Source organism: Delphinapterus leucas, chromosome 5 (assembly GCF_059928025.1).
Source record: "Delphinapterus leucas isolate spDelLeu-1000000601 "Yukka" chromosome 5, BTC_Dleu_Yukka2, whole genome shotgun sequence".
NCBI lineage: Eukaryota > Metazoa > Chordata > Mammalia > Artiodactyla > Monodontidae > Delphinapterus > Delphinapterus leucas.
The window spans coordinates 105,268,214-105,294,070 of NC_143133.1; the positions used below are offsets into that span (position 1 = coordinate 105,268,214).

The following is a 25,857-nucleotide window of genomic DNA, read 5'->3' on the forward strand; positions in this document are numbered from 1 at the left end:
TGGGACCGGGAATCCCCCAGCAGCCCTGGGTGACCTGTCGCACGCTGGAGCACTCCACCCAGGGCGAGTGGGTGCCACTGGTGCTCCGACACTGTTAGGGGCCAGGGATCACTGTGGAGAGCCTACCGCCCACAGCAAAGAGCCGGCTGTCACGGAAGCAGCCCACTGGCCCCACGGCTGGCTGCCCTTGGCTCGCGCGGGCAGGCCCTGGCCACGCAGCTGGCCTCGCCACAACCCTGCCACCTGCTTGCTGGTTGTCAGGAGGCTAAGGGACTGTGGCTGAGCCCGGCTTTTCCCCTGGAGAACTGAAAGCACAAGGCACCCACCTTTTCACTCGGCCAGTGTGGCATCTGGAAGGACAGACAAAAGGTAGTCTCCCACAAGAAATGGCCCATATTTATTGGAGTTGGCCTAGGGGATGGGAGCTTCTGTGTCTGACCTGAAGAGTGGAGAGGCCCTTTCTTGTCCAGCAGTGGAGAGTGAACATGACTGATGTCCTCAGTGGCAGTGCCTGCACCTCTACGTGACGCCACGACGTAGGGGGGGAATGCTTGTGGCACCCTGGTGTTTTCCTCTAGGAGCACTGTTACAAGTGAGGTTCTCTTCTATAGAACCGTTGGTGCCACAGTCCACCATGGAGGGGTTAAAGAGGTTTCTAATGGGCTGTCCTGGAGACCTACCTATAATGCATGACACGGCTGCTCGGGGAATGTGCATTCTGAAAGGCTCAACTCTAATTGCGAGCAAACATGGGGAACATCATTTGCTTGCAAGGTAGGGCCCGCCTCTGTGACTCAGCTTTGAATGTTTCCGAGGAGGCTGGGGACAAAGCCTGGGGACAAAGCCCGGGCCCTGACGGCAGAGGCCTGGCATGAATGCGCCTAAGAGGACCTCAGGCAGCATCCTCACGGACAGGCTGAGCCAGCTTCATTCCACAGGCTGAAGGTCAGGTCGTGCCAGGCTCTCGGTGGGCCCTTGGTCAAGGGCCCATGAATAAGGAGACTGTGAATGTTGCTTAGGGCCGTGAAGCCTCCTGCAGTGGGATCCAATTGTCCTACCTACCAACCACAAAGCCAAAACCTCATTGCAGGGCTCTGGCCTAGAAGACAGAAAAGCCACTTTCTACAACCACAAGAATGTTACCTTTGTCTTCACTGAGGCGCTCTAATGAGCCATAGAGCATTTTACTGGAAGATATTTACAGATGAAAACACCCCCAGGGAGAGGCTGCTGTGGGTTATGTTTTCAAGTGTGCGCAGGATTCATTCCGAGCTATGCACTGTGGTTCCATGGATGCTGAATAGGGTGGCTCTGCAGACCCATTGTCACCCGTTTTGTTTGTGCTCAGGGCCCAAATAATTTTAAGAAGTACTTAGTGAGTGACCAGCTGCGATGTCTCATATTCAAATTTGGCTTATACGTTTATGCCAAATTTGGCATATGTGTTTACAGTTTGGGGACACATACACTGAAAAAAAAATCTCTTCTATTTTTTTTGGCATGACTGAAGCATGAAGCAAAAGACTAAAGTTTAAGTTTCCATAGAAAATTCTGTGAAATTGCAAAATGTCATCACTGCCAGATGGGAGGAGATAGAGGAAGGATACTTCATCCTTAGAGGCAGAAGTTGGTGGATTTGTGCACCTCGGAAGCCTGAATTAATAGTTCTACCAAACCATTCTGGAGCCTCTGGCCACAATATATAAATATGCAGACTCTTGAATGAACAATTACGAAATTGTGGTCCCTGGTTTCAATGAGTATCTTCGGGAGGAATACTAGAACCCAGGTTCCTTGTGAAAGCCATAAAATAAAGGGTATAAAGAAAACTTCTTGAGGCTCACTGTGGAAATAAAAGGCCTTGCTTTGGTTTGGGTCAGTAAGCCCTGGTACTGCAGAGATGATGGTAGAGGGAGGGGTCCGGTGCCCCAAACTGCTTACAACCCAAGCAAAACCAGGCTACAGATGTCCACGGGGCAGCCATTGTGAGTTCATCTACTCTCTCATCCGTTGTTGCCTGACCCTGGGATCTTCCTCTAACCCACTGTCAGCTAATCTGGGAGAGTAGCTAGGACTAAAACTTGATAGGAAACCCCAAGGTATGAGGCTTATCTTACACACAATCCCCCTTTCTTTTCAAACCAACACTGTGTTTCAAATAAAAGCACACCTCCCTCCCTCTCTTATTCCTGAGGCAGCCACAGAGGTGAGCTGCTATTTCCCAACAGTGTCCTGAGCCAAAACACATGAGAACACACAGGAGCAGATCCAGACTTGCTGGCCCCATGGAGATTACACAAAGCTTGGTCCACAACATGGAATAATGTAAGCGTGTATGAGGTGTTGAGCATTCCATGGATGCCCCACGTGTCAGATGCATGCCCACATCCCAGGTCTGGCGCAAGGCCCACTCCCTGGGCCTTCAGTTAAATGCAAGTTCTGTGCTACCAAGAAGATACACATCAACAGCTGAATTTCGGCTCTCGAGCCCTTTGAAGATAGGACTGCTGTATCCCAGCCCTCTGGCACCTCCTGCAACCCGCCTTCTCTCTGTGCAGGAAATGACACACTCTCTTACTGGGATCACACAGCACACATATCCACAGAAGCAGCCAAGGAGAAAACACAAATCCCATAAACAGGAACTTTATTAAACTACACATTACATAAAAGAACATACAAATGGCCCTTTAAATACATTCAGTTTATCTTAAATTTATATAGAAACTTATTTACAGTTCTGCATTATATATTTAAATTATTTTTCCAAGCTTACTACCAATAAAAGGTAATAGAATGATCACCTGTTCACACAGATGCATACAAGCTGTCCATAGGGCTAAGCGAAACACCACTTCTCAGGAAACTCAGCTTATTAGATATCAAAGCAACAACTCATTCTGAAGGTGCTTTCTTCTGAGTGGCCCTTTATGTGAGACCTCTGCTGTAGAGATGCTGGGGGTTAGTTCTGGAAGCTGATCCCAGGGCAGACATGGGTCCTTGGTTGCTCATGATGACTTGGACTCTTGGAGTTTGAAGGACGCTTGAAGACCATGATCGAGGCCATGCCCCTACTTCTGCAGACTGGGAAACAAAGGATTAAGAAGAGAGAGTGACTTGCCAAAACCACACAGCATCAGTGATGGAACAGGGACTCTGACCCCAGTTTCTAGGGTCCCGCCAAGGGGTCCCGACCCTGGCACTACCCACAAATCCACAAACTTTTGATCTCTTTCACAGGCCCTATGGTTTGAACATTTTTGTCTGCATGGTTAAATACATGATTTTTAAGGCTTTTTGGGATGGTGAAAAATGGCTCAGGATTCATCTTTGTGGAGCACTGGAAATACGTACTGAGGGCTGCTTTTACAAGAGGTTTTGTGGTCAAGTGCCTTACTTCTTCAACCATGAAGTTTACCTTTTCCATTTAGCTGACTTATGGAAGCTCAGAGTTTCCAATTAATTTGAATGGAAGGCAACATTCTACAGGAGGGAGACTGTAACATCGACCATATGGATTCATCACAAATACATTATATTTGCCGAAATCCACCTACCACTGTCAGATCTAAAACAAAGTTTCACTAACAAGTGATCAAAAGTGAAAAAAAGGGGGGGGATTTTTAAATAACAAAAAAGTTTCAAGAATTCCCCCATTTCCCAATTAGTCAGAGGGAAATAGTGAACTGGCACTGAGTAGAAATAGTACATGTTTTCCTCTTTCTTTTGAATGAAGCCTTTTTTTTCCAAAAATTTCCTGATAATATAAAATCTTCTTAAAGCAATTTTTTTGGGTCTGTTTTTAAAAACTTGATCTGGTTTTTCTCAGGATTTAAAACCACTGTACCAAAGAACAGACAGCAACATTAAAAAGTATCGAGAGAGAGAGAGAGAGAGAGAGAGAGAGAGAGAGAGAGAGAGAGAGAGAGAGAGAGGGAGAGAGGGAGAGAGGTGAGAGGAGAGAGCTTCTCTCCAGGCTCCAGGTCACATTAGCAAAGGAAAGAGTGGGAGACTGAAGGGTTTTTTTCTTCCCTGTAACTAGAGCGAACACAAGTCGTAGCAGCCTTCACTCAGTTTTACAACAGATACTCAAATGAGAAAACACAACGGGAAAGATGTGCTCAGCTGAACACTCCCTGATGACCTTCCATCAAAATATGGCACCTCTAAACTCTGGAAGCTTCAGCATTCTCCCAGGGGCTGCCACCCATCTGCAGGGGAGACTTGCCCCACTGCCCACGGTGCCTGCCCCAACACACAGGAGCACCCGATTTCCGTCCACCAGTCTCACTTTCCCTCCTGTCCACACCCAAACCCTCACCAAAGTCAGCAGGGTGAGGCGAGCAAAGAAGAAAGTCTTCAGGAAGACGGAGCCAACCACAGAACACCCAAGGTATTGCGGAAGTCCAGTTGCCAGCTATGCACGGGGTGGGCAGGTGGAACCCTGAGGCCAGGGAACACAGGAAGATAAAAACATCTTCACCATTTCCCCCCTGGGCCGCATTTCACTCCGTGAAAGGAACCAACTAAAACAACGTTTAAGTTTTATATTAAAACATAAGTCATTGATACATAAAAACTGGCCCCAAATCTTCTTTTACTTGTTACATAGGAAAGTCATTTTCCTCGTCTGAGTCGTTCACGGGTCTCTGTGGTCTGTTTGGGAGACGGGGTCCGCCTGGTCCACCTCCGGGGCGCGGGTGGAGATGCCTGCCCATGGCAGCAGGACGTCCGTCCGTCCGTCCATCCAGCCAGAGTCAGCGCGGCATGGTGGGCGGGCCCCACGGCTGCACCTTCGGTGACAGGAGCACTGGCAGGTGGCCCCGGCAGACTTTATGTGGAATAGACATTCGGGGTCGGCCTTTCGCAGAAATCAGTCCTCACCACCCGAACCCCATGAGGCGAGCGGGGAGCGCGGACGCCTCTCACTTCCACAAGGGATGGAGCCCCTTCCCCAGCGCCCCCCGACAGGCGTCCTTCAGCCGGAAGGAGGCCCTTTCCCCGGCCCCGCGGCCCTTCGGCGGGGCCTGGGCGCTGTCTCCGGGGCCCTCGGCTGACTCGGGCCCCTTCCGGGGGGCGCGGGCGCTGCCGATCCGCCGCAGGGCGCCGCTGTCCTTGGGGGCGGCGTCCTCGGGGCCACCCTTCACCTTCAGCTGCCGCTGCGACACGGTCCGGGTGAGGCCCGGGGATCTGGCCACAGGCGGGGAGTCGGTCCTCTGGCACCGAGACGAGGAGGCGACAGTGTTGCGGGCGAAGCTGGGGACCGGGGCCGGGCCGCGGGGCGCGCTGGGGGCCGGCGGGGCGCGGGGCGGCTCCTCGGGGCTGTCGGGGCCCTGGGGGCCGGAGCGGCATATCTTGCTCTCCTCGGGCTTCTGCCGTGGGACATTGCGCAGGGGCTTGGCGCTGGGCTTCCTGAAGGAGCTCCTGGGCGGCGCTGGGGGCTCCCTCCCGGGCCGGACCGCCGTCGAAGGCCTCCTGGGCGACGCGTTCGGGGTCCCCAGCACCGAGCTGCGGCGCGACAGCGGCGCCGGCGGGTTAGCGCCGACGGGGCCCTCGCGAGGGGGGCGCTTGCCGGGTGGGGGGGCGCGGCCGGCGCGCGAGATGGGCACGACCTTGCGCATGCTCTCGCTCTCCCAGCCCGTCAGCGTCCGCACCGGCCCCGCCGCTGCCGCGCCCCGCCGGGCAGGCCCAGCCCTGGACGCCCCCGTCGACGCCTCTTTGAGGGGGCTCCTCTTCGGGGCCATCACCTCCCTCCCTCTGGCCGGCCCGTCCTTGGGCAGGCCCCCCTTGCAGTCCGGCTCGCTCTTCCCTGAGAGGGAGCGGCCGGAGGCGGAGGCGGCAATGGGAGCCTCCGCAGGCGGGTGGCAGGCAGGGTTTGAGGAGACCTGGCTGCCGCCCGTCTCCCCAGCCCTGGAGGACACGGAGCCCTCCCCGTCGCCCCCCTCCCCCGGGTCCCCCCCTTCGGGTCTGGAGTCGGTTCCCTCCGAGCAGTCCAGGGTCAGCGAGCAGTCGGTGGTGTCCGAGATGTAGAACAGAGACCCAGGATCTTGGTTCTCGGGGTCGCTGCTGCCCTCAGATACCGGAGCCGCGCTGATGGGCTCATCCGGGGCAGCGCTGCCATCCCCCGGGACCGGGTTGGGACGCCCCTGGGCACCTCTGCCCACAGGCGTCGGGCTGCCGTTGCTGGCGCCCAGGGACTGCGGGCTCTCATCCCCCACGGACGCCAGCTCCATTGGGCTGAAGTCATTTACGGTCAGCGGGGCCAGCTCCTCCGGGTCCTTGGCAGCCTGGAGGTCGAACTGGGCCAGACCCGTCACCAGCTCATGCTCCCTAATCCCTAGAGCCAACGGCGGAAGTGGAGGGGACCGCACGGAACCCAGGCCCACGGGCTCGCTGTTCCTCTTTCGGAGGATGCTGACCCCATTGCGCCGAACCCGGGGTAAGGCGGGGGCGGGTTCCTCAGGCCGGGGCGCCGGGAGCTGCCTCGGCCAAGCGGAGGTGGGGTGGGGGTTTTCCTCCTGGGCCTCCGAGGCCGGAGGTCTGTGTGCTGGGCTGGAGCCCTGGTCCCTCTGTCCTCCAGGCTCCGTCTGGGCTCCGCTGGCTGGGGCCTGCCGGGGGCAGCTCCGGGGCAAGCTGTGGAACTTGAGCTCCTCCGGGCTGCCAGTGGAGCTCTCCAGGAAGGTCAGCAGCTCCCGGTCGGCCACGATGCCCAGGGAGAGGCGGGAGCGGCGGGTGTTGGGGGGCCGGTAGGAGAGGCTGATGGGCCTGGAGTACAGGAAAGGCAGCAGGTCCTCCACGCCCCTCTTAGTCAACAGTTCCACGTCATTCTCACTGCTGCTCCGGCCGAATCCAAGCTCCCCAGCCGCCCAGAAATGCCGTTTCTGCTCCAGCTCCTTCAGCCGCTGCAGGCGCCTCAGCTCCTGCACCTCGCGGTCGTGGTTGTCCTGAAGGAGGGACGGAGAGAAGCCAGAAGAGGCATGAGACACGTGGGACCCAAGTGCAATTCCAGAGACAGCTACCCTAAGGCCCCACTGAGAGACACAGGCTGGAGGAGAGACCTGGGTCATTTGTTTCACCGAGGGAGACGGCCTGTGTTTGCATGCGAATGTGTGTTTGCAGTGCTTGTGTGCCCAGAGGGCTGGAGGCCTCTGTTCTCTGCAAGCAACGTGGGCGTGGCCGGGCGTGCACACTAGGCCTGGCCCCAACCATCTGCCTAAAGTTGTCATCAGATCCCCTGGGCCCAACTTCCAGTCAAGGCATCGTGCCCTCAGTGCGGGCTGTGATTCCACACATGCCCGAGACCTCAACTCGGAGGAAACCCAACTTGGTTTCTAAGCAGGGCAAGACAGAAAGGACTTCCAGGAAAGTGCTATTCAGGCAAGAGCAGAGAGAAAAATACAACGGGTGTTAAAAGAATCTGTGTTGCATGGAAACATCTACACACACACACACTCATGTGCACACATCCTACTTAACAATGACTTGGATGCATAAATGTAGACTCAGGACATTAAGAGACGCCTTTCAATCTGTGTTCTCTGAATGCTCCCTGGTAAAGAAACACCAGAAATGCCACCGAGGCTCTGTCCCTTGTGCCCCACCCACTTCCCACAATCGGAGAGGAGGATTTGCTTTACAAATCTTTCTACCTTTCTCCCTGCTCCAAGGAGCCAGCCCTCCCACCACAAACCGAACCGGAACAAATGCACACACCAAAGCACGCTTTACTGTCCTTAAATATACTCGTGTCACATAAACGTGCAGATGTCGCACCCAAATCTGCTATCATTGGCGCTTTTTACTTGAAAATCAATTTCCTCAGAGAGTGGACTTTCCCTTCCAAGTTTCTGAGAGGCTCTGGCTCTGACCGGAAATTCTGGGCTCCTCCTGCAGCTCTGCCCTCGGGCTCCCCAAGGTCCCGGGTCTTCTCCTTTCAAGGCTGCCTGTGGGAGGGCATGGGGCCAGCTCCTGGCTCTCAGGACAGCGGGGCTGAGAGCATCATACAGGTGGCCTCATGGGCCTGGAGAATTCTGACTGGGAGCGAGGGCCTAGGAAAGAGCCAATTTGGCGGCTACCGCCCACCAGCGCCTCCACCTGCTGACCTCACTGCTTGGACAGGGGAGAGGAAACGTGGCCACAGGCTCAGCCTCCTCTTCACTGGACAGAGAAAGGCAGCTTGAGAACTCTAGCTAATCACTTAGGGCTGGGGAGATGTCTGAGCAACCCCTCAGAGAAATTCAGCTAAGGACACATCTGTACTTAAAATATAGGGAAAGAGGTGACCCACAAGTACTTGGTTCCTTATTAGCACCTGCAATGATGGGATGTTATTTTGCTTTTAATTGACAGATGAAAGTTTTATTTGCAAAGCCAAGCAACCCGGGCTTCCCTGGTGGCACAGTGGTTGAGAGTCCGCCTGCCGATGCAGGGGACACGGGTTCGTGCCCCGGTCCGGGAAGATCCCACATGCCGCGGAGCGGCTGGGCCCGTGAGCCATGGCCGCTGAGCCTGCGCGTCCGGAGCCTGTGCTCTGCAACGGGGGAGGCCACAACAGTGAGAGGCCTGCGTACCACACACACACAAAAAAAGCCAAGCAACCCAAAGAGTTTTGTGGCTTCTGCATGAACTCAGAGATTATTGGACCTGGAGGCTGAAGGGCAAGAAAGCAGCAGTCATGTTCAGACAGCAGCAGACTCCCTCACTATCAGGGCACTTTGGAGCCCACTCTGGCCGAGGACAGCCTGGTTCCCCAGATGCTAACCCCTGGCAATAGCTATGGAGCTTAAAACAGGGGAGTGAGGACCTTCCCATCATCCCGCTGCGACAAAGGTCCCCCTGAAAGAGGAAAGTGTCTCCTGGGAAGGGGGGAGGATCTTCAAAGAGCATCTTAATATCGTGACTGCCATCCTAAAAAAATCTAACAAAATGCTTTTAGGGCATCAGAGCGAGCGTAGGAATGAGCAGCTAAGTAGCAAAGGCAGCCAAACAATAGACTCCTGCCAACAGGGAAAGGCTCGGGGCTGAGACGGCAGAGCCCTTCCCCGGAATCACAAGTGACAGCCGGGCAACACCGCCTGGGCCAGACCTTCCTGATGCCCCGGAGCTGCTAAAGCACCTTTCCACCACAGGCAGAGGGCTGGCTGGGAAGAGGAAAACACAGAGCCGTACCTTCACTGCTTTGTTGAATTTGACACAGAAGTCTCTGAATATCTGAAGGCACTCGTCCAGTTTCACAGTGTCTTTGTCTTCACAGAAAAAGTCGATGAGGGTGTGGGCCTCGTCCTGGAGCTTTTGCTTCCAGCGCTCCAGCTCTGCCAGCTTTCCCAGGGCAAACTGCGGGGAAGGGGACAAACAGCACACGCTGAGGTGAGTGCTCGGCCTGCTGCCTCGTGCCTGGGGTTCAGTTTCAGGTCTCACTGCACGTCCGTCAGAGCTGACAGGAGAGTAATTCACCCCAAACAACACTTTGGGGAAGCGAGGGCAACCCCTACGCAAGGCCTGAGAGCCACAGGAGATGGAGGAGCTTTAAGCTGGAGGATGCCACCGACCAAATGTTCCCCTGTAACGTCACTGGACACACGGCACAGGGGTGCAGTTGGTGTTGTTAAGGAAAACCCTGCATCTGCCTGTATCTGTTCTTCCTTCTCTCATGACTGAGGCTTATACTGGGCCAAGGGTCTACTTCAGGGTCCCAAAAGTCACTTATATTGACGAGTTGTCTTATTCAGAGGTCTGCCCCATTGAGAGGGGTTTAAACTTACCCCCAAATGAGCTCTATCAGGGTCAGTGTCACCCCCGCAGGGACAAATGCCCAGCCAGGGCTTCTTATCCGAGTCAGCTCTGTCTATGGCCCACGCTTGCACCCCTCACCCCCAAGACATTCAGTAGATTTGGGGTGGACCTGCCGTTACTTTATTAAAACTCCCAGGAGGTTTTGATGGGTACCCATGGCTTGGAACTACTGCCCTATACAAATCAATCCTCTTGGCCTCTTTGTTTTTTTCCTAATTCTTCTAGGACAACGTCTCCGAGGCCCATATAGACTCAAGTACTGCAGCAATGCGGTGCGGCCAAAGGTAGCCCGCTCTCCTCTGCTGAGCCCCAGCCCCTTCAGGATGGGGATCCCCAGGGCCAAAGGCACAAGCAAATGTCCCCGACGGCAGCTCAGTGACATTTCCTGTTGAGCTGAGGTGAGGAAGCAGCAGGTAGAGGAGACGTAGCCCCGGGGAGACGGCATTTGGGGTCACGCTGAAGCCTGACGGTGCTTTCTCTTTCACTGGATAACAAGGCTTATATGAAGAAGGTATATTCCTTTATGAAATCACACTTCTATTTGAGAAAATTCTCCTTGGGTGGAGGGCTGGGCGTGGGAAATAGTGAAGTTGCGGGCTGTCCACCTGGCGGATGGGCTCACTGCTTGAACACTAAAGAGAGTCTCAGGAGAAATTCCGAGCAGACGCATCCCCTCCCACCTACCCACACACTAACCCCCTTCAAAACCCTTTTCTTCCACTAAGCACATTCGAGAGGTAGCAGGAAACCAAAACTATTTAGGAAACCAAATGCCAGAGAAAGTAACCATCTGAGTCAGTAACCTGAGGCAGTGTGTGCGTTCACGCTGAATTTTTCTTCGAGGAGAGAAGGGTATTAACGGAAGGCTAAATCTTTGCCTGTCATTCTCACACAGGGCGAAAGGTGGATTCCAGCCAAGAACAGCTCAACTGCAGAAAAACAGGACTTTGACAAGAATCTTCATGGGAGCTTACTCCACCTGAGATGTCTCATCGCAGATCTTGTGGGGGACAGGGAGAGTGCCTGAGCGCTTGCAGTCCCCTTAGGACTTGGGGAAGTGAAACATTCTGAATAGGGCCTGAAAAGCCACCACGCTCAGAGTTGTTTGCCAAGAGCTAGTTGCTGAACCCTTTCCTCATGGTTAAGGCCACAGATGAAAAAGCCCAAAGCAACGCTGGCAAAGCATGAATGACAGATTGGCAGTTGTCGCAGCAATCTCAACTTTCCAGCTCAAACTTGTCAGCTGTGGACCAAAGTTCCAAACCAGTACACTTGGTACCTCTCACCCAAAGGGTCAAAACACTGAAACAGATCTGCAAAACTATGTTCCTGTCATTTTTCTGCTCAAAAATGGTTCACCATAGCTTAGAGAGCAAAGTTTTCAGACTGGCATTCAGACCCCTTCGTGGCCGGACCATAACCTAACTTTAAAAATTGTATTTCCGGGCTTCCCTGGCGGCGCAGTGGTTGGGAGTCCGCCTGCCGATGCAGGGGACACGGGTTCGTGCCGCGGTCCGGGAGGATCCCACACGCCGCAGAGCGGGTGGGCCCGTGAGCCATGGCCGCTGAGCCTGCGCGTCCGGAGCCTGTGCTCCGCAACGGGAGAGGCCACAACAGTGAGAGGCCCGCGTACCGCAAAAAAAAAAAAAAAAAAAAAAAAAAATTGTATTTAAAAAGTGAACTTAAAAAAGAAAAATAAATAGCTGTGTGGAACAGTTTACGTAGAGAGATAAACATGACTACCAGGAGGACGAGTTTAGAGTGAAAACAAGGTTTGCTTCTGAAGAACAGTCCGGGGGTGTGGATTTGCATCATAAGCCTTTCTGTGCTACTATTTAGCATAAGAGATTAACATTTAATATAAGAACTGAGAACCGAGACCTCCAGAATCCTTCTCCCAATGTGTGACAGGCCTTCCCCTTGAGTTTCTGGATTTGCTCCATTTGTCTTCACTGCAGAGCGTTTTCCTAGCTACTGTTAGATGATTCGGTGGTGATGTTTGCTTTGTCGTCTCACTTTGAGAAGAAAATCTGTGCACTTTTAAGGGAAAATTAGAGTTTAGTGACATATGAAAGAAAATACAGAACATGTGTTCAATAATAAAAACAAACTCCCAGCAGAGCCAAACAAAATCAAATGTTCACTGACGGGAGCTGCAGCTCACAGCATTTGATGTGACTTCATTACAAGGAAATGAGGGGAGGCTGAGGTTGGTCCAACCCTCAAAAGCACTGGTCCCTTTCCACTGCCCAGGGCAGCCCTGCCTCATTGATTCCAGCTCATGAGCCTCGAAGCCCTGACACTGAAGGCAGCACACCATTTCACTGAAGACTGAAAGCATGAAAAGGCGCCACTTTTTTTTTTTTTTTTTTACAAAATAAGGAAGATAAAAGAAGTATGTCAGACTGTGATTAGTGAGTCACAGTGAGCTGTCACAAACATGTTCTCTCTGCTGGGTTTTGTTGATGTTATTCCGAACAGCTCCTGCCACACCCTGTGGGGCTGGTGCATTTGGGGTGGTGAGAGGCACCAACTCTGGTGTGTTCTCCTGCCCTCCCTATAAAACATGCCAAAACGGAGCTTGTTTCTGCCACACAAACAACTGAAGGAACAACAGCCCAGGTGCTCAGGTGTCTTTAACGATCTCCGTGGAACTTCCTACTGGTGTCCAAAAGTTCGAGTGGGAGACAGGAACTCCTGAACCGTGCTTCAGAAGCAAAACCTTCTAAAGTTGCCAGACAGAAGCTGCCAAGTGTAAGCATAAGGGATCCCAGTTCACTCCCAGGCGGTGCCATCATGCAGGCAGAGCAGAGACAAACAGAGACCCTGTCCCTAACCACAGCCTCAGGGTTAGACCATATTCAGTATCCTCTGCTGAAAAACCAACCCAGCAGAGGCTGGGCACTGAAACACAAACTCCCTCTTACCGACTTGGGGGGAAAAATATGCATGGGAACCTGCTGCTTCCACAAACAGCCCTGCAAGGGTAACCAGCCTTGAGGGGCTGCTGAAGATGAGATCGGGGGACTGACTCGAATCATACACACACCTGAAGGAAATCTTCCATCTGCTGACAGAGCTCACCATCCCGCTGGACGTTCTCCTTTAGAGATCTTGTCCTGACAAAGAGCGAGTGCAGCTCTGCCTCTGTGTTATCCAGAGATAATCTGAAAGAAGAAAGGGGAGAGTGGGTACCTGGCACAGGAGGCCAGGTGTCACGCAGGTACATCAAACAAGACCCTGGAAACAGAAGGGGAGAGCTACCGTGATTGTTTACCGACCTCTGTATCTAGAGTTTCCTCCTATGTTTCCTTAAGAAGCGATTCCTTCCTAAAGACACACACTGGTTCAAAGACCAGGCTGTAATTTTGTTCTTGCTGGTGAGATAACCGAAAGCATGGGAATTGTGAAGCTTTTCATAAACTAGGTCTGAACATCTTTATGCCATCAGCATTAGAATTCAGCAGGACTCAGACACTTATACTTTCCTCTGGCCATGAAACGCAAATACAAAAGCTCTAACCCATGAAAAGCAAGGCAGAGCATGCTGATAAACGGGATATTAAGGGTGATACGGAGACACTACACAGACTGCATGTTGCTCGCCACAGGCAACCAGAGTCGGCACTCTGTGTCTTAGAGAGGACTGACACACAGCTAACAGCTCTGTGGAGAAATGGTGGAATTGATGGCAAGGCTTTTGTTACATATGTCACACCCAGATTAATAGAGCATGAATGATGTTTCTCTCGCCTGGTAAAGCAAATAGATGAAACCTAAATCCAGGTGGAATTCAATTAGCAAATTCATAAATCAAGATGCTTTCATGCTTCCATGATCAATTCTAACTTTTTTTTTTATGCAATAGTTTTCCACCTTCAGGGGCTTCCCTGGTGGTGCAGTGGTTAAGAATCCACCTGCCAACTCAGGGGACACGGGTTCGAGCCCTGGTCTGGGAAGATCCCACGTGCTGCAGAGCATCTAAGCCCATGCGCCACAACTGCTGAGCCTGTGTTCTAGAGCCCGTGAGCCAAAACTACAGGGCCCACATGCCACAACTACTGAAGCCCGTGTGCCTACAGCCACTGCTCCGCAACAAGAGAAGCCAGCACTAGGAAAAGCCCACGCACCGCAACCAAGAGTAGCCCCTGCTCGCCGCAACTAGAGAAAGCCCACGCACAGCAACGAAGACCCAACACAGCCAAAGATAAAATAAATAAATAAAATAAATAAATTTATTAAAAAAATAGGGCTTCCCTGGTGGCGCAGTGGTTGAGAGTCCGCCTGCCGATGCAGGGGACACGGATTCCTGCCCCTGTCCGGGAGGATCCCACGTGCCGCGGAGCGGCTGGGCCCGTGAGCCATGGCCGCTAAGCCTGCGCGTCCGGAGCCTGTGCTCCGCAATGGGAGAGGCCACAACAGTGAGAGGCCCGCGTACCGCAAAAAAAAAAAAAGTTTTCCACCTTCACTGGTCACTGGCAGCCACCTATGACCTGTTTGTACTTCACTTTCCATTTCAAATAAATAACCTTAGTAAATAAGTTTTTTCTAAGACAATATCTAGCTAACTTTCCCCATCTAACTCTGACCAGAAATGGAACGGTTATTTCTCTATGTATCTCTTAGAAACATTTCCATACTAGGAAGCGGAAAAAACATTCCCACACAAATTTCTGTTAGTAATTCAGAAACCAAAACAGTTTGCATCTTTGAAAATGCTCATTCTTTGGGGAGAACACTCTGGTGATCTGTAAATACAAACTCTGAACTGTTTACACCGTTGGACGGATAATCTCACTTTGGGAAAGACATGTCATCTGTGGTTAGATGTTTGCAGTCAGTAACACTGAGATGCGGGCCAGTGGCGGGGTGGGGCTTAGAAAGCTCTGGTTCATGTGTTTATGCATACGGTTCACAGCTGTCCCAACTGGATAGAGTCCCTCAGATAACAAGCAGATGACATGCACTGGGTTGATACGTGAGGTGAGGTGCTGGAGCCAGCTCATGGGATGCAGCTGTGGCTGTGGGTATCTCTCCCCAGCTCCACAGTCAGTAGTGCCACATTGGGAGCCTGAGATCAGCCATGGCAGCAGTATTTACGCCATGGAAATCACAGTTGCTACAAATCAGGACTTTTCTCCCTAAAAGGCTGGTCGTTGAACATTTACCACTGATGCATGGATATGTGTTATAAATTTAAAAGCACAGGATTCAAAATAGCATGTATACACAGATTACAGCTATGTTAAAATACACATCTATATGAGGATCAGAAGTGATCCTAAACAGTGATGTAAATACAGCTTTATGTTTGGTAGATACTTTCTCTGCAAAGTTGAGTGACTAAAAATCCTTTCACAGCCCTTGGTATGGTTCCAACTTCTTTTAATGCAATAGAAAATAAACGTACCATGTTAGATTCTAAAGGAATCAGTGATGTATGGCCCTGGAAGCTTGCCTGATATATACCAACTCCCAAGGTAACAGGCTGTGCTCTTTGAGCCCTGTCTTTTGGGTGTGGAGGTGTTTGAATTTCTTAATCCATATATATATATATATATATATTTTTTTTTTTTACACTGATGAGATTCATTAGAATAGACTGCAATAGTTTTTTAGATTAAAAATAAAGATTAATTTTTCAAACCCCCCAAATTCCAAAGATGCACACATACCTCTGTAACCAAATGAAAGGAAGGTCTGAAAGGTCAACAAGACAAAACTTTTAAAATTTCAAACCTGGATCCAGAAGTTGTAAAATATCCATCAGTTTTCATAAGAAGGTAGTTAAAAAAAACAAACACCTTGTTCTCACAATTCTCTTCCTTGCTTACCTAGCAGCCTCCTGAACATGATGCAGTTTTTCAGAAAAGTTTAGAAGCATAGCATCTTTCTTCTGGGCTTCCTGGAACAAAACCAGAATTTCCTCTCACTATATAGGGATAAAACTGGAATTTTGTCCACTATACGGAGAAAATTTTTTCAGGGCTTACAGGAACCGTAAAATCACTGTTCCCATTTTTAGGCTTGATACATTCAAAGCAATTCACTGAGTCATGAACTCTTAGTCTGATATTCTTAGTAAGACTGACCAGAACTCTCCTACTCTCAAGAAACATTTAATTTCCCAGAACGACTGATCCTGACATGAAACACGACTCACGTGCGTGAAGACTCAGCGGAAGGAGGCGGCGGCTTAGCAGGGCTCATTGTTCTTAAGAGAGTCCAATATATCCTGCTGAAATACCACCCGTACCTATGAGTGTGCCTCTACTTGACCGAGCTACTTGCAGCTCTTAGACCAGTTTGCAAACTGAGTTTAATCGGAAGGCGCACAGGCCACGGGGGTGTTTGGATCCTTCATCTGTTCAGAGGGTACAAAGAAGGCAGGTCTGAAGAGGGCAGCTACCAACTCAGGAAACTTCCCCGCGTGGGCAGGGACCAAGCTACACAAAGCACCTGGGTATGGGGATTTAAAAGGGCAGCCAGGAGATGCTGCAAGCCACATGGGATGTGGAACACATTTTCTGGTTTCAAACTAGTGCCAAGTTCAATGTGCCCTCTGTCTTCTGAAGAACGCAGTCATAATAATGTGTATTGTTTATGGAGAGCTTACCATATCCGGAACACTGAGCTAATAAGCACGTTCTGGAATTATCTCCCTCCACCTTCTCAATTACCTAGTTTTGAGGTATCACTACCCCCCATCATTAGATGGAGAAATTGAGGAACTTAAGGCTTAAGTAACTTGTCTGAGGAAGTACAGCTAATAAAGGACAAGTCAAAGTCTCCCCGTTCGGGCTTCTCTGGTGGCGCACTGGTTGAGAGTCTGCCTGCCAATGCGGGGGACGTGGGTTCGGGCCCTGGTCCGGGAGGATCCCACATGCCATGGAATGACTGGGCCCGTGAGCCATGGCCGCTGAGCCTGCGCGTCCAGAGCCTGAGGGCCGTGACTGCTGAGGCCCACGTGCCTAGAGCCCGTGCTCCACGGCGAGAGGGGCCGCCGCGGTGGGAGGCCCGCACACCGCGGCGAGGAGCGGCCCCCGCTCGCTGCAACTGGAGAGGGCCTGCGTGCAGCAGTGAAGATCCAACGCAGTCAAGGATGAAATGAATGGGATAAATAGATTGAAAAAAAAATCTCTCCGTTCTATTCTGAAACTCATGCTTGAAACAAGGCTGCAACACAGCTTTCCTCCCAGGTGAAGCTATATCTATGTGATCGCTGTCAAAACAACAAGGAGATTCAATGGGAAAAACAAACCAGCACAATTCGCTATTTGAGATAATTTAACAACAAAGAGAGAACTGTCCTTGGCTCATCTCTGACTTTATAACTAGTTACTGGGGTGTCACATAGACCCAGTCAAAAATGCAATTGATGGACAGGATTCAGACCCCAAACCCTGTGTGAATGGCAAGGCCCTGTAACCCCCAGTTCACAAAGAAAATATGCAAGTGATCCCCTCATTGCTCTGACTCTTCCACTCTTTACACACAACGGGTCAAAAATCTAGTCAGGTCAACTCAGAAATGTTTCAACACCCAGGCCCCTGCTCTCCATCCCTGTGGCCATTACTCTGATTCTCAACTCTCGCCAAACAATGAGCACCAACTTCCACCAAGAGGTACCCCTATTTCTATTCTCTCTCCACTCTAACCCACCCTCCACGTTGCCTCATTTCCCTAGCAACAAAAACATACCTGGTCAGGCCATGGTGCTGTGTATAAACTTCTGTTGGCTCCCCATGGCTAAAGCATGAAATCCAGATTCCCCAGCAACCACTCTGCCTCACCCCCGACCCCTCCACTTCCCTCCAGGCCTGTAACCCCAGGTGCAGCCCAACTCAGGAATCCACAAATAGAACCTTCCTGGCACCTATGGTGCCCTTTCCTGACTCTGATGCCACCTTACACCTCTGAAAAACTTCACTGCCTTGGGGGCGGGGGTGGGTAACGTACATTCTCTCTCTGTATCAATCACTTCCACATACCTGTGCAACAAAGTGCAGGAGATTCATCCCAGGTTTATTTGCTTTTGTGTCTGCCAATTTGAGCAAAGAAGATAGTTTAAATCCTACTGCATTGCCAGCATACCCTCCCTAAAGAAGACAAATCAAAAGAAAAAATATACATACACCTTTAGACAGACAAATAAAGTTGGAAATACAACATTAAATTTTTTTTTGAACTTCACTTACTGCATTCATGATATTCCCTGCTTGTAGCACCAAGTGTAATATCGAATGTAGCTCCTCACATGACATCAGCTCTGTCAGAAAGAACACACCACGGTACCTTAGAGAAAGCTTCAGCTTAAACACACACGAGACAGCTACCACATCCAAGTTCAAGTGTGTCTGAAGCAAGCTCTGACCCTAAACTGTATAAAAGACTGAAACAAACAAAGTAGCACACTGCATGGTATATCTAATGTACCACTGGCTACTGGTGATGCACATCCTAGTGTTCAACTGGGAATCAAATATGTATGACACTTAAGTATCACACATACTTTGATAATGAAAATTTTCAAGGAGTGGAAAATACAAAAGCCTTAGGAAAAGCAGTACACTGTGTTACAGGAATAATCTCCTCTCAGCAGTTATTTCTTTATGGTTTCCTTTATATCCTTTGAGACTATATTTACGGACTATGAAAACGAATAGTGCGCAGCATTTTGCTTAGCTGCTGAGCTATGAGGAGATAAAAAATAAACAGGCTGGGATGACAGGTAAATAACTTGCAAAGCTCCAACCCTTAGCGGCAGGTACCCAGAGAATCTTTCCATTTTATTCAAAACTCTACATTTCATTTGGATTGGCTTAAAGGTTTAACAAGGAACTTATCATTGTCATATATTGGTAAACTAGTTCGTTAAACACGAAGTCTTTTGTACACACACCTACGCAAATCAACAATATTAAAAATTGCTAAAGTATTTGAAAAGCTAAAAAGAAAATGTAATTATTAAAATTACTGTATATATAGGTAATAAAATGTCACCTATGATATTGTTAATATTCTCCATTAAGTCTGGTATTACTTTCAAAAAATTACACTTGGATCACTGCCTATACTGTGTTATCTAAGAAGGCCAGGTTTTGAAGAGTAACCAGATAAGAAACGTTTCTACTGTGCCCACAAATTTGCATCACTCAATATGAAACATATTTTCCCATCTCTACTTGAACAGGAGAGACAATTCTTTCAAAATTGCTGCTTTAGGCTTGACACAGGAGGAAATTTAAAAGGCCTCTATATTGAAAGAGGAAAATTCTTCTTAATTCTTAGTCTCTTCTCTAAAATGAAGAAAATATGATGAGCTGAAGAGAAAAACTTAATACAAGTCAGAGCAACTAAACAAGAAAACCAAATTGGAATAAACATTCTACCACAATAACTAGGAACCCAGAAAGTGACCAGGAGGAAATCAGGCTGGAGATCCCAGCTGATGAATGCTGGAAACTGTGAGGGCCAGGGAGCACCAGAGACTTTGCCTTGGAGCCGGCATTCTCAGTGCCGTACATGCCAGAAAGCAAGCTCCCAACCCTATGGAATGAGACACTAGAGCAACCTGAGGAGGCTATCCAAGGGGCGAGCAAAAATTACCAAGTTGTTCACTCTCAAATGTAATGAGCCCACCAGGTGTTAGAGTCTGGAGGGGAGGCGGGTGGGAGAAGACACCACTGGAGCAGAAACATCAGGAAAGCTGGTAGAAGAAGAACAGGAGATGCCTGGGGAGGAGTCAGGACGGAAGGAGGGATGCTTCCGGAAGAGCAGGGTCCCAGCCACCAACAGAGGCCAGAGCGCTGAAGGAGACAGGCAGCTGGCCCCGGGCCCAGGCTGTGAGCACGCGCCACCGTGCACACACACACCAGACACACACAACTACACATACACCACATACACACTATACGCACACCACATACTACACACACCAGACACACAACTACACACAGCACACACAGCACATACACACAACTACACATGCACCACATATTACACACACACCAGACACACACAACTACACACACACCACATACTACACACACAGACACCCACATACTACACACACCAGACACATACAACTACACATACACCACATACACACTACACATACTACACACACCAGACACACAACTACACACAGCACACACACACAACTACACACACACCACATACTACACACAACTACACATGCACCACATACTACACACACAGACACCCACATACTACACACACACCAGACACATACAACTACACACACACCACATACTACACACACCAGACACAACTACACACACACCACATACTACACACAACTACACATGCACCACATACTACACACACAGACACCCACATACTACACACACACCAGACACATACAACTACACACACACCACATACTACACACACAACTACACACACACCATACTACACACACACACACACACCACATACTACAACACAGACACAAAACATGAACCATATATACACTATGCACACACCACACGCACTAAACACACACCATACACACACACCATACACACACTAAGGACATACCATACACGCACTACTATACACACCACACACAAAACACACACCACACACACACCACACACATACACAGAAAGCTAATCTAGGAGAGGAACAAAAGCAAGCTGCAACCAACAAGGTTTACTCCTAAGCTTGAGATGAAAGCAGCCTTCTTTTACAGGAGGATAATATGCTAATGAATTGATTGATTGGTCAATTAATTAATTAACTGGGGGCGGCAGAAAAGTAAATGGAAATAAACTTTAAATACCATCCCTGGTAACGTCTCATTTCCCTTTTTAGAGCGTATCAGAAATGGAACTTTCCATATCTAATTTTTCAATTGAACAGTTTTTTAAAAATAAACTGCTACCAAAATTAATCAAATCAAATTACACAAAGCATCATGTATTTGCTCACCTTTTGTAGCGGTTCTTAGAATGGTTATATCTGTGTATAGAGAAGAACAAGAGGGCAAAAATTCTTTCTTTAGCACCATGGCTTCAATCCGCAGTGAACAGCTGAAAGACAAAAGGTACAGCTACAGTGTAGAATTTGACGTTGTTGATTTTAAAACCTTACTCTGCAAAGAACAGTGATGGGTGATCCTTACTTTGGCACCTGAATTAAGCAGTGCAGAAAGGAGTCTGCTAGGGACAGCTTGGCCACGTCTCCACTAAATGCCTTTAGTTTCTTTATCTAAAAGACAGATGGAAAAGGGGGTCAAGAAAAAAAGGACAAATGATTAAAATGGAACATCACTTTAAATTTCATCTTAGAATTCCTTTAGGAAAATAAGGATATCAGTGCTAAATTCAAATTAATAAAAATGTCAGCCTAAGAAAAGGGAATCATCACAGCTTACTACTTTGTTGTTTAAAAGAGCAAACGAGCAAATTAGGGAGAGGACAGCTGTGTCACTTATGTGGGCATAAACGATCCCACATGAACCAGAAAGCTGGAGCCACCGGAATCCTCAGAGAGGTTACTAAAGGGAAAGGATCAGTTCCAAGGATGAAAACGTTCTGTAAGTTATAATCTGGAAGGGAGACCACTGTTTGGAAGAAGAAAGAAGAGACTGGATAGTCACTATAGCAGAGCCTTTGAGTCATAAAGGAAAAAAATCTTATTATTTTGAGTATTTTGCATATAAGATACTTAGACTGGGGGAGGGTGTCTAACACAGATCTTCTTTCTGAGGTCAAGTCCTCCTTCACATCTAGTAGCTTTATAGGAAGGGATCACTGGATGTTGAGGTGAGTACACACTGGTTCTCCAGCAGGAAGATAAAGAGGAAAATGGCTTAAACAATTGAAAGATCAGTGTCAAGATTTCCCCCTGTGAAAAAAAATCAGGTAACATAAAGAGTGTGTACAGTGGATCCCACTTCTGTAAATTAAGAAGTGTCTACTATGCCCCGACCCTCCACGCACACGCTACAAACACAGGAACAAGACAAACCAGACGTCTGCGCTAGGTGATTCAATCACCACAGTCATTATCATTTTCATCTGTTGCTCATTTTTATTTCCTAAAATGTCCACAATAAGCATGTACTACTCCTGTAAAAAGTTATACTAAAAGTTGTTAAACACACAAATATTCCTTCAACTGTAGTAAAGAAAAAAAAAAAAAGAGTTCCAACGTAGGAATATAGCCAAACAGCTAAGCAAGTAGGGATGCAGGCAAAGAGAAAGTTCTCTAACTGCCTCAGAGAGCAAGGTATGCCTTCCCCACAGAGAAAACAGGACCAACCCAAAAAACACATCTCTGTCTACTGTAATGGAGAGTCTTCCAACAACAGCACTTTATGGTCAGGAGCACCTTAAGACTGCTAGAGTTTGTAATAAGCTATAAAAGAAAAGAATCTGAAAATAAATAAATAAATAAATACACACACACTATACTTCAATTTAAAAAAAAGACTTCTAGAATAAAGCTGATAGCCTGTCTTTGAAGCTAACTGTTCCCAGTAAGCACTTACCACTTTGTTATGTTTTATAAAGCTTTCTCTCTTCCACCCCCTGGATTATGTTAGGTGCCCATAAAAATAACCTAATTTTTAAACCTCTTGAAAAATAGGACATAGGGCTTCCCTAGTGGCGCAGTGGTTGAGAGTCCGCCTGCCAATGCAGGGGACACGGGTTCATGGCCCGGTCCGGGAGGATCCCACATGCCGCGGAGCGGCTGGGCCCGTGAGCCATGGCCGCTGAGCCTGCGCGTCCGGAGCCTGTGCTCCGCAACGGGACAGGCCACAACACTGAGGGGCCTGCGTACCGCAAAAAAAAAAAAAGGAAATAACAGTTCAAAAACACAGAGGAGGGGTATTTGCAAAGATGCACAAACTGAAATATCTGCGTCAAAATGTAACAGTGCAGAATCACACCCCAGACACGCTGGTATTAAGTCTGGGCCTTAAGACTACATTTTTCCCCACAGGGGGCAGAAAATAGCCATTTATAGAATTGCATTATTTCCCCTACCTTTCGTGCCCCAAATTGAATTTTCCATTTTCAACCTTACTAAATCTAAGGGCAGATGGAACTTCTGCATTAACTAAACCCAAACTAGTGCCTAGTTTCTGAACTGACAAAGCCACAGGATGAATTCTGGTCCCTCCTGAGCTAGAGTCTAATGATTCACCATATATGGGCAGGGGCAGAGCGGGGCTGTGCCTTTATGTAAGACCACATATGTAGCATGGGCAAAACTTCTGAGAATCACAGCACGGTTTCCTGTCTGAAGCACAAGAACAGGTCATGCTAAGTACACTTGGTAGATATTTTCTATTCAACATGTGCTGAACTGTAAATGAACAATGATTAATCGCCTTCACTTACATAATGAGTGAAAAATGCTTATGGAGTTCAAGAGAATGGTGATACTAAAGATAGTATTTGATTTAAATGCCACATATACAGTTCTTAATTCCATTTCAAAATGCGATTTATGTTCATTAAGAGGGATTACTGTGCCTTCAGAACAGAGAGGAAGGTAAAAAAGAGGGTGGGCAGACCCTATAATTATTCTGCATTCTCATCACCATCAAAAAGCATTTAGCAAACCTTGTTAGGCATCATTTTCTTGGCTGAGCCGAGGGACTCTCATGACGACCCAGCTGTGCCTGGTTTCTGCCCTAACAGCAAACAGCGTGCTCCTTAAGACTCACGCATTCCGAAGGGCAGGCCTCCTTCATCCCCTCTAATTCCACTCACATGGCCTTGAAACAGCAGGGTTTCCCACCAGCAGACCCACCCAACAGAAGACACTGGGGCTTCCTCCTCCCAGGAACAGAGAGTAAACGAACAAGGTAAGAATGAGGTGATAAAAATATCAGGGGAGGCGACCCAACTTGCTGCCATAGACAGCAGTTCCACCTCCAGCCCTGCATCCCTGATGCTGACTGTGGCGGTAGGGTGCCAGCGCCAACAGAGAGAAGGGCTCCTTCTCAAGCAGCCTCTCAGGGCCCAGACAGGGAGCATGCTTTTATTTCTGAGTCTACCTTCTCCCTCTGCGAGTTTTAATCATGAATTTGAGGCAAGACAAAAAACGTGCCAGATAAAAGTTTTGCGGTGAAGGGCAGAGAATGTCTGAAAACAAATTAACCTGGGGTTAGCCTGGCAGCTGGGCCGTTTCCGCCCATCAGTTCAGTGTGCTGACAAGTTGACATATTATGAGTGACACTCACACCAGTACTTCGTGAGAGCGGAGGTGACGCAAGGCTGGCCTGAAGTGAGGTGGGGTTTGGGGAACCTTTGCCCTTCCTTCCTCAGAGGGCGGTGGTGGAGTGCGGCCCAAGGAACTGCTCTGGGGTCAGACAAACCAGGTCAAACCCACCGCCCTCGACAGCCCATTAGTCACATGGCACTAGATAAGCTCTATCTAACCTGTGTGGGCCCCAGTTTTCTCATCTGTTAAATGACGAATAGCTTACAATGTCACTGTGAGGATTAAATGAAACACACACGCGCGCACACACACACACACACACACACACACACACACACACACCATGGGTGTGATTTATTGACCTTCTGTGTGCCAGGCACTCACTGGGCTGAGCACTCGATCGCCTCTGGCCCCATCCGGGGCCTGGAACATGGGGCACTCGATCAACGTGTCGCCCATCCTCATGCTAAGAATGAGCACAAGACGTTACCCCACAGACCTAGCAACGCACAGTGACGCACAGCGATGCATTTATTAGCATTTTTCTGCCACATTCCTAACCCTCTCTCAGTTGGCCGTGCCTCCTCCTTGGCCTCTTCTCCATCCTCTGCCCTCTACCCAGGACTGCAGGGTAGGTCCTGCATCCGAGTGGGGCTGGGCTGCCCAGCACTGCCAGTCTGTCCCTGCAGTGGCAGCGGTCAGGGGGGTGGCTCCCTCCGCTGGTCTGGGGAGGGCGCCAAGCAGCCCTGAGGACTGTCAGGGCGCACCTGCTGAAGGAAGCTCCCAGAGGAGCCCGAGGGTGTGCTGAGCCGGTAATGTAAACAAGCAGGAGTATGACAGCTAGTCAGATACTCAGACCCCGGTCACTCCGGTGACCCTGCAGGGGGAGGGGGAGGGCCTGGCCCAGCGGCTGGGAAGGCAGTGCAGGACCCCGGCCGTCTCGTCTCCGCGCTCAGCTAATCATCTGGGGGTGAGAGAGTGCCTCGGAGTCTCAGGGCAGCGCTGGGGTGGGTTTTAGTCATCACTCTCTTAACAGCCTCTTTCCTCTGAATTATATCCCACAGACAACGCAAGAAACAGGGTTCTTTAAAACACGTGAGGTTCGACAGCTAAGCTGCTTCTTTGAAAGATCCCTTAGTCTTCCACAGGCCTTGCATTTTTAATTTTTTTTAATTTAAGTTTTTAATCACCTCTGATTGTTAAATTAGGAAGGAAGGTATTAAGGAAAACCGCATTTAACCTTCTGCCTCTTCATGGCATGAAGCTGGCAGCCTCCCTCATGCCTAACTCCCATTTAGTTGGAAATTTAGAGCTCTGTTAGGACTAGGTATCAGAGCAGTCCTAAGGAGGAAGCATGAACAATGCCCAAGCGGGGAGAAGATTTCCAGAGCAACTAAATCTTTTTGAAAACTCAATTCATTAAACACTATCCATCCTAATAAAAGATCTTGAGTACACCTGAAACTAACACAATACTGTAAATCAACTACACTTCAATTTAAAAAATACATTTTGGAATGCCCATTCTTCACATAAAAGATTAAGGAGTGTTCAGTATATAGGATCCAGGGTAAATTTTGATCTAATGTACATTTCCCTCAACTCTTTAAGACGCTTTACTAACATTAACAAATGCCATTAATTAATCTTGGCTTTGGTAAATTATAATTGATTTGCAAACAGAAAACCTGAGGTGGAGAGAGCAGCTCAGAATACATAAATATCCAGTTACCCCCGAAGACCCTCAGTTTGGCATTGTGAGTTTATCACTGATGGAAAAGAAAAAGCACAAATACATTTCTCTTGTTGTTACTAATGGCACTAAAGTCATGTTCCATAAATTATGTCTAGGAAGTGGAG

The 25,857-nt window shown here is 49.1% G+C and overlaps 1 protein-coding gene and 1 long non-coding RNA gene across 9 annotated transcripts in view; one reads left to right on the forward strand and one right to left on the reverse strand.

Moving 5' to 3' along the window:
- Positions 1–2,984: 2,984 nt before the first annotated feature.
- Positions 2,985–25,857, reverse strand: part of FHDC1 (FH2 domain containing 1) — a 41,482-nt gene continuing 18,609 nt past the window's right edge. For all 8 annotated transcript variants that reach the window (XM_089912313.1, XM_089912317.1, XM_089912314.1 and 5 more), the window contains 9 exons: positions 20,942–21,027; positions 20,749–20,849; positions 17,991–18,061; positions 17,784–17,891; positions 15,627–15,697; positions 12,842–12,959; positions 9,169–9,333; positions 4,322–6,944; positions 2,985–3,084 (listed from right to left, as the gene is read on the reverse strand). In XM_089912313.1, coding sequence (XP_089768439.1) covers positions 4,926–6,944; positions 9,169–9,333; positions 12,842–12,959; positions 15,627–15,697; positions 17,784–17,891; positions 17,991–18,061; positions 20,749–20,849; positions 20,942–21,027 — 2,739 coding nt within the window. In that variant the 3' untranslated portion in view covers positions 2,985–3,084; positions 4,322–4,925. The remainder of the gene's footprint in view (positions 3,085–4,321; positions 6,945–9,168; positions 9,334–12,841; positions 12,960–15,626; positions 15,698–17,783; positions 17,892–17,990; positions 18,062–20,748; positions 20,850–20,941; positions 21,028–25,857) is intronic.
- On the forward strand, positions 11,448–14,333 carry LOC149749211 (uncharacterized). The gene is made up of 2 exons (XR_016393371.1): positions 11,448–12,546; positions 13,661–14,333. It is a non-coding gene; the product is annotated as an uncharacterized LOC149749211 (long non-coding RNA).